General features: G+C 70.5%; 2 protein-coding genes across 8 annotated transcripts; both read right to left on the reverse strand.

Annotated features, from left to right (window-relative positions):
* Positions 1 to 24: 24 nt before the first annotated feature.
* On the reverse strand, positions 25 to 8,429 carry GPRC5C (G protein-coupled receptor class C group 5 member C). Of its 7 annotated transcripts, none has more exons than XM_054846494.1 (5): positions 8,294 to 8,429; positions 2,219 to 3,281; positions 1,518 to 1,612; positions 1,103 to 1,309; positions 25 to 839 (listed from the first exon to the last, which is right to left on the reverse strand). In XM_054846494.1, the coding sequence occupies exons 2-5, from the start codon at positions 3,237 to 3,239 to the stop codon at positions 807 to 809; spliced, it is 1,356 nt and encodes a 451-aa protein (XP_054702469.1). In that variant the 5' UTR covers positions 3,240 to 3,281; positions 8,294 to 8,429; the 3' UTR covers positions 25 to 806. The 7 variants fall into 7 exon arrangements, with proteins under 7 accessions (XP_054702469.1, XP_054702468.1, XP_054702466.1 ...); XM_054846493.1 differs by lacking the exon at positions 8,294 to 8,429 and adding an exon at positions 6,575 to 6,723; XM_054846491.1 differs by lacking the exon at positions 8,294 to 8,429 and adding an exon at positions 5,677 to 6,120.
* Positions 8,430 to 8,837: 408 nt separating this feature from the next.
* GPR142 (G protein-coupled receptor 142) lies at positions 8,838 to 10,779 on the reverse strand. The gene is made up of 2 exons (XM_054846498.1): positions 10,251 to 10,779; positions 8,838 to 9,736 (listed from the first exon to the last, which is right to left on the reverse strand). The coding sequence occupies exons 1-2, from the start codon at positions 10,384 to 10,386 to the stop codon at positions 8,868 to 8,870; spliced, it is 1,005 nt and encodes a 334-aa protein (XP_054702473.1). The 5' UTR covers positions 10,387 to 10,779; the 3' UTR covers positions 8,838 to 8,867.
* Between the last annotated feature and the right edge of the window lie 1,721 nt (positions 10,780 to 12,500).

A 12,500-nucleotide genomic window follows, 5' to 3' on the forward strand; every position in this document is an offset into this window, starting at 1 on the left:
CGGGTCGCCTGCTATGGCACCATGTAGGAAAAAAATCACCTTTATTGGGTCTGACCTGAAAAAAAGGGGGAAGAGAAAGAACGACACAGAAAGCCACGAGGAGGGCGAGGGGCCCAGCTCCCTCCCTGCTCCCCAAAAGGGGTCCCCAAGCCCCCAGGGGGGAAGGCACCGAGAAGGCGGCCGGAGCTGCGGGGGGCTGGGTCCCCAGCCCCAGCAAGGCACTGATCCCCAGCCCCCGAGCAGCCCCACCTTCCCCAGCAATGGGGAAACTGAGGCACAGCAGGAGCCAGCGCTGGGGAGAGCTTGGTGTCACCTTGTGCCCTGTGGTGGGATGGTGCTGGCTCAGCCCAGGGCCTGTGACATCCCCGGGGCTGGCGAGGGTCACCACGGAGCGAGGGGCTCAGCGCCGGGGGGAGCCCTGGGCAAGAGTCCTGCTGGCTCCCTGGCTTCTCGGCAACGGATGGTCCCTGGCCCGGAGGGGACAGGGTGTCCGTGTGTCACGAAGGCAATGAGGGGATGACTCGGGGTGGCCCCGCAGGACTTGGTCTTTGTGGCAGGGACAGCGGCTGGGACGTGGGGGTCCAGGCAGAGCTGGCAGCTTGCGGGTGCTGCGGCCAGGCAGGACAAGCAGGCAGGAGCGCTGGCTCTGGGACTGTGTCCGGGTGACCCCTGCCCAGGAACCGGCTCCAGCTTCCGGACGGGGTGGGATGTACGTGGTGGGGTGGCACAAGGCTTGGTGAGACCGCAGGAGCGGGATGACGGGGCCATGGCTGTGCCGGCGCTGCAGGACCTGTGCCGCAGGGGTTTCACCACCGGTTCCTGCCATACGGGGACTGCACCTGCGGGCAGAGCGGGACGGCGCGGGAGAGGCGTGGCAGTGCCGGGAGGGCTGTGGCACCGGCCGGCAGACCCAGCTCTGGCACCGGTAGGGACGTGCAGCCTGGCTCACCCCAGGGCTCCAGGGTGCCGGGCAGAGCCATCACTGTCCCCATCCCTGTCCCCATCCCTGTCACTGTCCTCCCACGGGAGATGCTGCTGCAGGGACGGACTTTGCCCCCATCCGCAGGCTGGACCTTGGTGCCCGCGTTGCACATTAACCCACCTGGCAGCTCCTGCCGTCCCGCTGGGCGCCGGCGTGCCGGGCCTGCACCGCAAAGGCATCCTCGGCTCTCAGCGTGGAGCTGGCGCTGCCGGCTACCGGGCTGGCGGTGGAGGCGCGGGGCAGGATCACGTCATAGGGACCATCGCTCTGCGGGGCAGAGGCGGGGGGCTGCAGAGGCGCTGGGAGCACCCCTAGCCCCGCAGGGTCCTGGGGAAGGAAAGCGAGGGGCGACCCCCCCAGCACCCTGTTACAGCAGTCCTTGGGACGCGGGGGCCAGGGGAGCCCTCCCCACAGAGCCCCCCCACACCCTCGCCCCCAGCCCGGCCGCTGCGGTCGAAAGCCTGTCTGGCGGGCGGGATGTGGCCGCCCCTGGAGCACCCGGCTAGCCGGCGGTGCCGTGTGGCGTGGCACTTACCGGCCCCTTGTGCATCAGAGCCATCTCGGTGGGCTGGTAGACGCTGGTCAGCAGCTGCCCGTTGTAGCCGCTGTACGGGGACACCGGCTTCTTGGCTGCAAAGAGACGGGGCCGGTGAAGGGGGGGGCTCATAGAGCCACCCCCACCCCACCGGGGAGCTGGTCCTCGTTAGCAGGTTTAATGAGCTGGCTCAGCAGCTGCTCTGGCCCTTCCCGGGGGACGGGAGGGATGTCCTCAGGGTTTGCATCACCACGCTCCCGGCACGGCCCCTGCCAGGCCGGGATTTGTTATGGTAGGGTCTCTCGGGAGGCCGGGTGGTGCGGGTGCTGCTCGGGAGCACCCACCCTGCCCCGTGGGCTGCAGACACCTTTGCTGGGGCAGGGCAGGTGCTCGCCCGCCATCCCCACTGGGGCCGCTGACGTCGCCCCGTGTTATTGTAGGGTCTCACGAGCTGAGCAGCTGCCCGGGGCAGAGGGCCGGGAGCCGCGGGCACCCCGTGCCGGGGAGGGAGCACCCCCGCCGCCACTGAGCTCAGCCTAAACTGGTAGACCCAGCCCGGCGGGTTTTCGGCAGCCACAACAACGGCAGGCGGCGATCCCGGGCGGGTCGTGGCCAGACGTCTTGCCGCCGGCCCCGGTGCCGGTGGCCACCGTCAGCCCTGCTGTGGGGCAAGGGGGTCCCCGGTGAGCCCCGGCGCCTACCGAAGGAGGGCTCGTCCATGGAGAAAGCTTTGTTCTCCACAAACATGCTCTGCGACTTCTGCTCCTTGAGGATGGTCTCGTAGCCCACCCCGCGCGTGGGGTAGACGTCATCCTCGAAGGCCTGCTCAGGGCCCCGCCGCGTCACGTGCGTCACCTCGGGGATGATGTAGAGGAGGAGGAAGGCGCAGGCGTTGGAGACCAGCGCGATGGCCAGCGTGGGGTCATCCCAGCCGGGCTTCTTGCCCGCACGCCGGTTCCCATAGAGGTACATGGCTGTCCACGCCACCCAGATGGCCATGGAGAGGCCGGTGGTGGCCAGGATGAAAGCGCCGTGCTTGCGCCAGCGGCTGTAGCGGCCGCAGAGGGCTGGCCAGGCGGTGCCAAAGGCGGCCACCAGCAGGAGCATGACGTAGATGAGCGCCATGACGAAGTCAGCGTCCGCCAGCTGGCAAGGGTCCGGGGAGCCACCCTCCTGCCGCACCACCGTGATGATGAGCCACTCGGCATTGATGATGACTTCCACCAAGGCAAGGAGCAGGGCCACTGCCAGCGTCACCCAGCCCCGCGGGCCCCGGTTCCTCCGTGCCAAGAAGTTGAGGGCCACGGCGTGCGCCAGCAGGCAGGAGAAGCAGATGCCAAAGAGGACGCCGAAGAGGAAGCGGCGGGAGGTGCAGGTGGAGAAATCCGGCCCCACGATGAAGTCAAACGTGAGGCAGAAGAGCCCAAAGGTGCCCAGAAGAAAGAAGACCTGCGTGGCCACCAGGCTCTTCTTCTGGGGGTCCTGCACAAAGGGCAAGCTGGCCACCAGGACGATGGTGAGCACGAAGCTGGTCACCACGCCGAGGCTGGCCACGGCCTCCACCACGATGCCCCAGGCTGCCGAGAGGTCGCAGAGGTTGTAGTAGAGGGAGGAGAGGTCCTTGCCGCAGCCCGAGGGAGGGGTGGTCTGCCCGCCGGCCGTGGGCAGCAGGGCCAGCAGCAGCACACAGGCGGCCACCCACGGCACCGCCGCAGCACCCATCCTGCACCGCGGTGTGGGCGCTGAGCGGGGCTTCCAGGGACCCTGCGGGACAGAGAGGGCATTAGGAAGGGAGGAGCGGGGCTGTGGCTCAGCTCCCGGCGCTGCCTGTGCAGTCACCAGGGCTCAGAGCATCCCGGTCCCCAGCTGGGCATCCCTCCTGCCCGGCCACCAGCAGGTCCCGGGGGGCCCCGTCTGTGCCGGCACAGCTGAGCCCACCCCACCACGGCCCAAGCAGCCCCAGATGGGACCGGGCAGACACGTGTCCCCCGTCGGCTGCTGGCCTGGAGGTCAGAGGCAGCTGGGGGGCTCAGCCCCCTGGGGACCCCACGTGCTCCCTCCTGCCATGGGATTTCTCTGAGCGTGGCCAGCTCCGGGGCTGTGCCGGTCCCTTCCTCCGGCACCGGGAGCAGGCAGCACCGTGCCCGCTGGCTTCCCCGGGAACACCGAACATGGGCCTGGGCCGGACGGCAGAGGTAACGCCTGGGGACAGGGCTGTCCCCTCGGCTCGTCCCTGCGTGCCAGTGCCTTCCCCTTTCCACTTCTGTCCCACTTCCCTCCTCCAGCTCCGGGCACTGACCCAGCACAGGTCCCGTGTCCGGCACTGCCGGCCGCTGGCACGCAAGCAGCCGCAGCCTGGCACGGCACGGCACGGGCATGGCACGACATGGGGGTCCCTGTCCCTACTCCCGCGGCCCCGGTGAGCACAGGGAGGGCGGGGGGAAGAGGAGGTGGCGAGGAAGGTGCACCCCACTGTTGGGGAGGGGGGAACCCGGCAGGAGACCTCCGGCAAGGTGACCCCGGGCTGGAGCGGGAGCAGCGCCCGGGGCTGGGACCCCCCCCCCCCCGCTCCCCCGAGCGGCACCCGGGGCTGCCGGTCCGGGACGGGGACAGGGACCCCCGGCACCGCGCTGGGACCGAGCCCCCGCGCCCGCGGGTCGTACCGGCTCCGCCGCACCCGGCCCGGCCGGTTCCCCCGCCCCTCCCCGGCGGCTCCTGCCGCTCCCCCCGGCCCGGTTCCCACGCACCTCCCGGCCCGTACCGGCCCGGTTCCCCGGCGCTCCCGACCGGTAACGGACCCCAAACTTGGCCGAAGCCGCCCCCAACTCTCCGGCCAGGCGAACCCGCGGGGGCGGACGGCTCCCGGTCCCGGTCCGGGGTCCCGACCCGTTCCCGTTACGGTTCCCGGTGCCCCCCAGCCCCGCTCACCGGCTCCAGCGCCCGGTGCCCGCCGCCGTGCCGTGCCGTGCCGTGCCGGCGGGCGAGCCCCGGTCCCGCGGCACCGTGCGCGCCTGCCCGGCCCGGCCCCTCCCCGAGGTGCGGCTCTGCCCGGGGCCGGCCGGGACCTGCCCCGCCGCCGCGGAGGGGGCACCGAGCCGGGCCGGGGTCCCGCACCGGGCGGGGGTACCTGCCCCGGGAGCACGGAGGGGGCTGGGGGGCGGTGCGGGGTGACCGGGAGTGGGGACAGAGCCCGGGGTGGGGGGTGCAGATCGGGGGGGGGGGGGATCAGCACGGAAGCCCACCTGGCCATCAGTGGAATGAGTCTGTGGGGTCTCGGCCCGGAGGAGCTGGGTCAGCCCGGCCCTGTTGAGCTTGGGGGGACCGCAGGGGCTGGGGGACGGAGCGGGGGGGCTGTGCCGGGGCAGCATCGCCCACGCGGGGCCCTGCGCCAACCTCCTCTCGGTGCTGGGCCGGCGGCACCCGGCTGGCGGGTGAGCTCCCGAGTGGGAGCCAGGAGCGGGGCTCCGCGGGCGGCCCCGCCGTGTAAGGATGCACGGGTCCTGCCGGGAAGCCCCAAGGCGCAGGCCTGGAGGGGCCTCCCGGAGGAATGTCAGCTGACGGCTAAAGCCGGAGCCCTTGGCAGGGCGGCAGGGCCCCAGAAAAGCCCTGTCTGCGAGGGGCTGGGGGCCCACAGCAGCCCCGGCCCCAGGGGCAGCAGATGGGACATGGTGGTCCCTGTCCTGGTAGGGGTGGCCATGCACCCTGGGGCTGGGCACGGGCACCCTGCACTCACCCCATCCCTGGGGCTCAGGGACCGGGAAGAGCCCCCGGAGGCTCGGGGTACCCTGGGGGACCCAGGGCCCTGCCAGCCCTGGGGGAGGGTTCCAGGCAGGCGATGCTATTTTGGGAGGGTGAAGCAAGAGGGTGAAGGATGCAGACGAAAGTTCAACACGCCTCCGGCAGGTCCTCCCCCAGCCCGGCCGGGATGAAAACAATCCGAGGAGAAAGGGAGGCAGAGCTGGAGCCGGCAGCACCCGTGGCACGAGGACCGGCACCCGCTGGAGCCCGCGGGGAGGAGACGGCGTGTCTGGGCTGGGTGCCGCACTCGCTGCTGCCATCCCTCCGTTGCGGGGGCCGCCCGCCCACCCTCCTGCTCTTCTGCTTCCTAAAGAGCGTTTGGCTTCAGGATGGTGTTTGAGGGAGGATCGTCTCTCCCTACCAGGGCATGTGCACGCGTGCGTGCTCTCACACGGGCGCTGGAGCAGGGCGGCGCAGATGGAGGGGCTCTGGCCTCTTGTGCCTCAGTTTCCTCAGAGAATCGGGGTTCTGCCTCACAGGGCCTGGTGGTAGCCCCCGCTCTCCGGGAAAGGCTCAGCTTTGGATAACCAGAGCCGGGAGTGCGGACCGGCTGCCCTGCCGCCCCTGTGCCGGCGCTGACCCGAGCCCGGGCTGCGGAGAGGCCACACTGCATGCGGCTTCCTGCCGGCTGCTTCCTTCCGCCGCGCGGGGCTGGCGGGTTTCCCGGCTGCTGACTCAGCACGAGCCCCCCGCGACCCCCACAGCCGCCGTGGGGCCGCTGGCAGGCGTCCGTCCTGCCGAGGCTGCCTCGCAGCCGCACGGCTTTCGCCCTTGCGTCCCCCCCCGCCATGGCGGGTGATTTCCTCCCCCCTTCCTGTGAGAACCCTCCCGGCTTTCCAGCCCTTGCCGCACGCCCCTGGGGTTTTTGTAGGTCCTACAGAAACTCCCCACCGGGGAGGCGGCTGTGAGGTAGGTTGGGTGTGATGCCACCATGTGCTGGCTGTTTGCAGGGACCAACCGTGGGCTGCGAGGGACCGGCTGCCCTCGGTCCCCTCCTGCGGGTGCGTGCCGGGGCGGTTGGTGCCTGGCACAGCCCTTTCGGCGATGTCAGAGCCCGGTCCCGGTTCCCTGGTGCCCCGGGTTGGGCTGGGGACTGTGGTCCCCGTGATGGGACTGGGCAGAGCCGGTCCTCCCGGGGAACAGCAGCAACAGTAAGGGGCTGGGATGCAACTCGGCACGGCACTGGGACCTGGGCCAGGCTTCCCCGCCGGCTTACTCCGAAAACATCGGCACTCCGCGCGCATTTTTTCCAGGCTTACCTTTCCTACGGAGCCGCAGGGTCGGGCGGCTGGCGTGGCTGGCACGGTGGCACGGCTGGCACGGTGGCACGACCGACTGAGCCCTGGCTCCGCGGCAGCTCCTGCCCGGCCAGCCGCGGCGGCTCACCTCGGGAAGGCGAGAGCCGTACCTGGAGCCGGGGGGGGGGGGGGCCGTACCTGGGGCCGGGGGGGCCCCGCTCGCCCTCCCAGCTGCCTCCCTGCCGCCGCTCAGGCTTGGGAGCTGTTTTTGACCAGAGCCGGTTCTGTCCAGACTGGAGCCCCTTGCCGCCGGCGGACGCGGTCAGCACATTTCCACCTCCCTCTCCAAGTAAATAAGCGCCGGTTGGCGAGGGGGGGCCAGCGGCGGTCTCGGCCTGCCGCAAGCGGGGCCGGAGCTCCTGCCAAACGCTGCCCTTGCCGGCAGAGCCCCCCCGGCCCTGTGGCCCCTCCAGCCCCGGCGAAGGGCACTGGGGTGGGATTGGCCCTGGAATCCCCCAGGAACGGGTGCCCATCGGGCGGGAGGCGCTACCCGGGTTAATATCTAATCTCTTCCCGGTCCTGCTCTCCTCACATGCCAGAATTAATGGAGCGAGTACCTCCCAGGTACCACCCGCGGCACCAGGTCGGGGTGTAACCCTGTCACCGGGAGTACGGGCAGAGCCGGATCCTGCCTGGCGTGAGGCAGCACCGCCGGGGGGGTCTGCCCGTGCAGGGCACCGATCCGGCTGCAGGGCCCCGGCTGCATTGCGGGCAGGCGGGTGCGTGCCGGTGCGGGTGCTGGTGTGGGTCAGCCCCACATCCCGGGGGGGGGGGCGTGTGGCTCATCCCACGAGCACCAGGGCAAATGCTGTGCCCCATCCCACCCTGGTGCTGGGCACAGGCAGGGCTCAGCGGGGTGGGCAGGGGCGTCTTCGTGCACCCCAAATCCCCTGGAGGGGGGCTGACTGAGCCCCTGCCCCCCCCGGGCAACCCCCCTAGGTGCTGCCCAGGGTCTGGGGAATGAGAGCGAGAAGGCTGGGCTGTTTGGGGGGGATTACGCTAAGGACCTTATGGGGGAATTAGTGTGGGGAGGGGGGTGGGCAGGGCTGGGGGGGGTGCCGGGGGTGCCAGCCCCGCAGGGCGTCCCGTCCCTGCCCTCTGGTGGCAGCTGAGGACGGGCAGGCTGGCACGGCACACCGCTCACCCGGCATGGCACCAGCTCCGTACTGGTGTAACTGGGAGGGCGGCACCGGTGCTGGGTGCACTGGATGCAGAGGGGCATCGTGAGCCCCCTCCCTTGCAGCCGGTGGGAGATGCTGCACCCTTGCGCTGGGGTGCACCCGGGGCGCCCGGGGGGGGGGGGCTGCAGCCGTGCAGGGCAGCTCTCTGGGTGGCTCTGGGGGCATCATGGGTGGGGGCTGCCTCCCACAGAGCCCGGAGCTGGGGTCTTACCGTGTGCCCAGGCCCTGCAGCTGGGGACCCTGGACCCTGTGGACACTCCCCCCAGCACCCCCTGGGCATCAGGGCAGGAGCACCGGGGTGGGCAGGGCTGAGAGCTCAGGGCCGGGCAGAGGGACCCCGTGCCCGGGGGTGCTGGTGCAGGGTGCCCCCGTCCTGGCTGCTTGCAGGGAGCTGGACCCAGGCAGAGTTTTGGTCTCAGCACGGCAGTTTATGGAGGAAGGACCATCCCGCCAGCACCCAGCGGGTACCGTGTCCTTGCCAGGGCCCGCAGGAGCTCACCTGCACCCGTCACCCCTCACCGCGGGGTGAGCCGTGCCTGCTGGGTTCCCCAGGACCTTCGGTGCAGCGGTTCAGCAGGGGCTGGAGATCCAGGAGAGCAGCCAAGAGCATGGTCGTACTCCCGGGCCATGGAAGCCCCACAAGCCCCACAGCCACGGGGCTGGAGAGGAGCCCAGCCCGGGGGGCGCAGGCAGAGCAGGCAGCAGCTCCTGCCACGGAGCTCGGGCACGTCCTTGCTGCCCCGCAGCTGAGTTTCCTGGAGGGGCTGAACGCCGCACGTCCCCAGGGGCTGAGCACAGGCAGGGCTGAGCTGCCCATCCCAGTGCGGCTCAGGGAGCGGGTGGGGGTCCCTGGGGTGCAGCAGGTGCTGCTGCCAGGCAGGGCAGCCCAGTGGCCCCAAACGAGCGCAACCAGCCGGCTGGGCACAACCACCACCGCCAGCACCCGCGGTAACCCCCAGCTCCTCAGAGGACGGGTGTCACGTCCCCGGGGCAGGGTCTCGCCGGGTCCCGGGGTGATGGGGGAGCACCGGGACCCCTGGCCGAGTGCCGCGCTGGCTGGCAGCAGCCCTGGCTCAGAGGGCCGTGCTGGCCAGCAGCTCCAGGGGTTTCAGGGCTGGGGGTGGGAAGCGGCCGCTGCTGGGCCGGGGGCCATGCCGGAGGTGGGCTCTCAGCACCTCGCCCACTGTGCGGCGGAAGGTCTGGCTGACGAAGCAGTAGAGGAAGAAGTTGAAGGTGGTGTTGAGCATGGCCACCATGTTGGCGATGTCCAAGGCCAGGTGCACGCGCCAGTCCCTCTTCACCGAGGCCACGTAGAGGTGGCAGATCATGACGATGGTCCGGGGAGCCCAGAGCACGATGAAGACGGTGGTCACGGCCAGGAGAAGGGCCGTGGTCTTGCTCAGGCGGGGTTGCCCGCCCCCCAAGTGCCTCCACCGCTTCAGCTTGCAGATGATGATGGAGTTGGTGGCCAGGAAGATGCTGCAGGGCAAGAAGTAGATGGTGATGCAGTGCACCCACTTGAGCACCGTGTCCAGGGCGGTGGGGGGGTCAGCGTCACGCCACACGTCCAGCCACCAGTAGAAGGGGATGCCCGTGGCCAGAGCCACGGCGAAGACGGCTGCGATGATCTTGCGGGTGCGCTGTGGGTAGGAGACGGTGCGGTACCGCAGTGGGTGGCAGAGGGCCACGTAGCGGTCCACGGTCAGCAGGACGGTGACCCAGATGGAGGCGTGGTTGGCCGTGAACTCCAGCACATTGACGGTGTGGATGAAGGCGCTGGGCACTGCCCGGGCCAGGATGGCTGTCTGCAGGATGAAGCCCACAAAGATGATGAAGACCTGGGTGAGGATGTCGGAGGTGGTCAGGGCCAGCAGGTACCAGTATGATGACTTCTTGGTCCTCGTGGCCAGGCGGGACAGGGCCACGGCAGTGAGGACGTTCACTGGAGGGAAGGGAGCGATGCATGGTGGTGAGACCCTGGGCTCACAGCCCGCCACCCCGCAGCACCCAGGACCCCAGGGGTGCCCAGGCTCTCCCAGAGCCGCAGGGTGAGCGGCCCCAGGCCCCGGCGGGGGTGGGAAGCTATAAATATCACAGTGCGGTGGGGATTTGCTGAGCTGATTAATCTCTTCCGTGTGTTGGCCCAAGCAACGCAAATACCATCTGTCCCTGCTGCTGCGGCACCTGGGGCTGGGCTGTACAGCCGAGCACGGCAGCTGGGGCCGGCCCCGAGGCCGGGGGGGCCACGGGGAGCAGGTTGGTTTCCCCCACCCCAGAGGACTTTCCTCCCCATCCCCAAGAGCCCCGGGGCTGGGACAGGAGCTAAGGCTCTGCAGGCAGCCGAGGGCACGGGCTGGGCTGAAGGTGCACAGCTCAGCACCCCTTGCAGGGGCTCAGCACCCAGGTGGGTGCTGCCCCCCCCACTCCAGACAGCCCCCCCATCCCAGCCCCCTCACCTGGCAGCCCCAGCCCCAGCAGGACGCTGTAATACACGACGGGGAAGATGCCGACCATGCAGGGTGACCGCTCCAGCTCCGGCCGTGCCGCCTCACCGGCCCACGCCACCGCCGTGCTGTTGGGCACCGGGACCATCGCCCTCCGCCAGGAACCGGCTGCGAGGGCAGACAGGGAGCGTCAGGGGACCGAGGGCCCCGGGTGGCACCCGGGCGGGGGCTCAGCCGGACCATGGCACCAGCGGGTTGGCTTCCACGGGTGCAGTTGCCCCAGGTCTGCCGCCGTGTCCGCCTGCCATGGCACGTTTTGGAGCTGCCGGCTGCCCGTGGATGCTGCAGGACAAGGGACCCGGGATCCAGCCCCCGTGGGCACACCGGGGTGACGGTCCCGGACCCCGCAGCAGAGGGTGGCCCCACTACTGGAGATGCTCCTTGTTTATCCCCCCGGCTCTGTTTATTGCCATGAAGAAAATCGGATTAAAACACCGTGTTCTTCGGTGCCTGCCCGGGGGGGCGAGGCCCTGGCTCCCGGCACGGGCTGGGTGCCACCGCGGGGGCGCAGGGAGGACCCGGAGGTGCTGGTGTGAGGTGGGGGGGGGGGCGGCCATCGCCAGGCTGGGTCCTGTGCCAGCTCCTCAGGCAGGCCGGCACGAGACAGCGGGGCCGGAGGAGGCTGCCCGCACCCCTGCCTGCACCCCTGCCCGCACCCCTGCCCGCGCCCGCATCGGGCCCACCATTCATAAACCCGGGCGGCACCACACCACACCCCCCCCCGAGCTCTGCCCTTCTATTGGCTAGAGGGGACCAGGCTTCACCCAATCAGAAAGGCGTCCTACAGGAATGGAGATGCCAAACCTGAGCGCTGCGTTCTGATTGGTCAGAAATCACCCCTTCATTAGCATCTCCCGAGGAGCACCGCGACCCCCGGGTCCTAGTGCCGGAGGAGGGGGCGGGGTGGGGGGCGGCTCCTGAGCCCTGGGAGGGGTGCGGGGTGCAGGGCAGGTCCTGACCCCGCGGGGAGGGCTACCGGGCACCGTTCCGGTCCCAGTCCGACCCCAGCCCCACAGGGACCCCAAAGTGGCCCAGTCCCAGCCACCGCAGAGCCCCGAAGGCTCCGGGGCGGGGGGGGGGCAGGTCCGGGCAGTTCCGGGCCCCCCAGCCATGGATCTGTCCCACCAGCAGTGCCCGCGGTGTGGGGGGGTCCGGGGTCCCACCCACCCCCCTGGGGGGTCCCACCTCCCCGGCCCTGGGAGCTCGGGGGGCTTTGGCCGCTGCACCCGGCTGGGATGGAAGCACGGATGCTGAGCAGAGCCCCGGGCTGGGTGGGAGCGGGGAGAGATGCGGAGGGGGATGCCAATTAACTGCAAATTACATCTGGCTAATCAGCAGGGGCGAGTCCAGTCCCTTCATGTCCCCCAGGGAACTGGGGCATCGATCGCTGCAGCTGCGGCGGGAGAGCGTTAACCCTTTCCCAGCCCTGATCCCATTTGCTCTGCTGGGGGCTCCGGGTCCGGTCTGGTCCCCCCTTCTTCCGCCCCCCCCGGGGTCCCGCTCCCCAAGCCCTGCGGGAGATGTGCTCTCACCTCCGTGGCCCCTGTGCCACCCACCGGCTGCGCGGTGCCACCGTCCCTGGTCCCGGACAGCCACTGGTGGCCGTGTCCTCGCCGGTGGCCGTGTCCTCGCCAGTGGCCGTGTCCGTGTCCCCTCCGGCACCTGCAGCATCGCACAACTTCCCGGGGCGCGAGGGACGCGGGGCGGAGGGAGAGCGGCGTGGGCAGAGCCGCGGGCTGGGCTAGCGGGGCAGGAGGACGTCCCCGGGCCTCGCTGCTCCCACGGGGGCCAGGGATGGGGTCACCCGGGATGCTGTGTCAGCCCCGAGTGACCGTGACAGAGCTCGTCCCCACCCCAGAGCAATAGGGATGGTGGTCCAGGTGCTCAGGGGCAGCTTGGGCCCCCCATTATACCCAAAGGCCTCTGTCACCAAACTGGGGTGCATCGTTCCTGCACCCGGACCCCCGGTTCCCCTCCTTTGGGTGTGGAGCCCCAACTTCTCCCAGGTTTGCTGCACACCCCGAGGTGGGCTGGGGCCGGGCCCGGGGCCGGGGCAGAGGTGGGTGCAGGCAGGTGGGGCTGCCCATGCCTGGTTAGGTGCTGGGGGCTGGCACGGGTTCCCCAGCCCCTGTCTGCTGCAAGCAGGGAGCCAGGGTCCACGGCCACCTCTGGGGACTCAGGGGAGTGGGTCTGCGTGTGTGC

Source organism: Grus americana, chromosome 18 (assembly GCF_028858705.1).
Source record: "Grus americana isolate bGruAme1 chromosome 18, bGruAme1.mat, whole genome shotgun sequence".
NCBI lineage: Eukaryota > Metazoa > Chordata > Aves > Gruiformes > Gruidae > Grus > Grus americana.

Coding starts and splice junctions, on each gene's coding strand:
- GPRC5C (XM_054846491.1), bottom strand. CDS start 6,105: ATGGCGGGGGGGGACGCAAGGGCGAAAGCCGTGCGGCTGCGAGGCAGC. Junction 3,282..5,676: donor GCACGCGTGCACATGCCCTG/GTAGGGAGAGAC, acceptor TCTGTCCCGCAG/GGTCCCTGGAAGCCCCGCTC. Junction 840..1,102: donor GGGACGGCAGGAGCTGCCAG/GTGGGTTAATGT, acceptor CTCTGCCCGCAG/GTGCAGTCCCCGTATGGCAG.
- GPR142 (XM_054846498.1), bottom strand. CDS start 10,386: ATGGTCCCGGTGCCCAACAGCACGGCGGTGGCGTGGGCCGGTGAGGCG. Junction 9,737..10,250: donor GCTGGGGCTGGGGCTGCCAG/GTGAGGGGGCTG, acceptor CCTTCCCTCCAG/TGAACGTCCTCACTGCCGTG.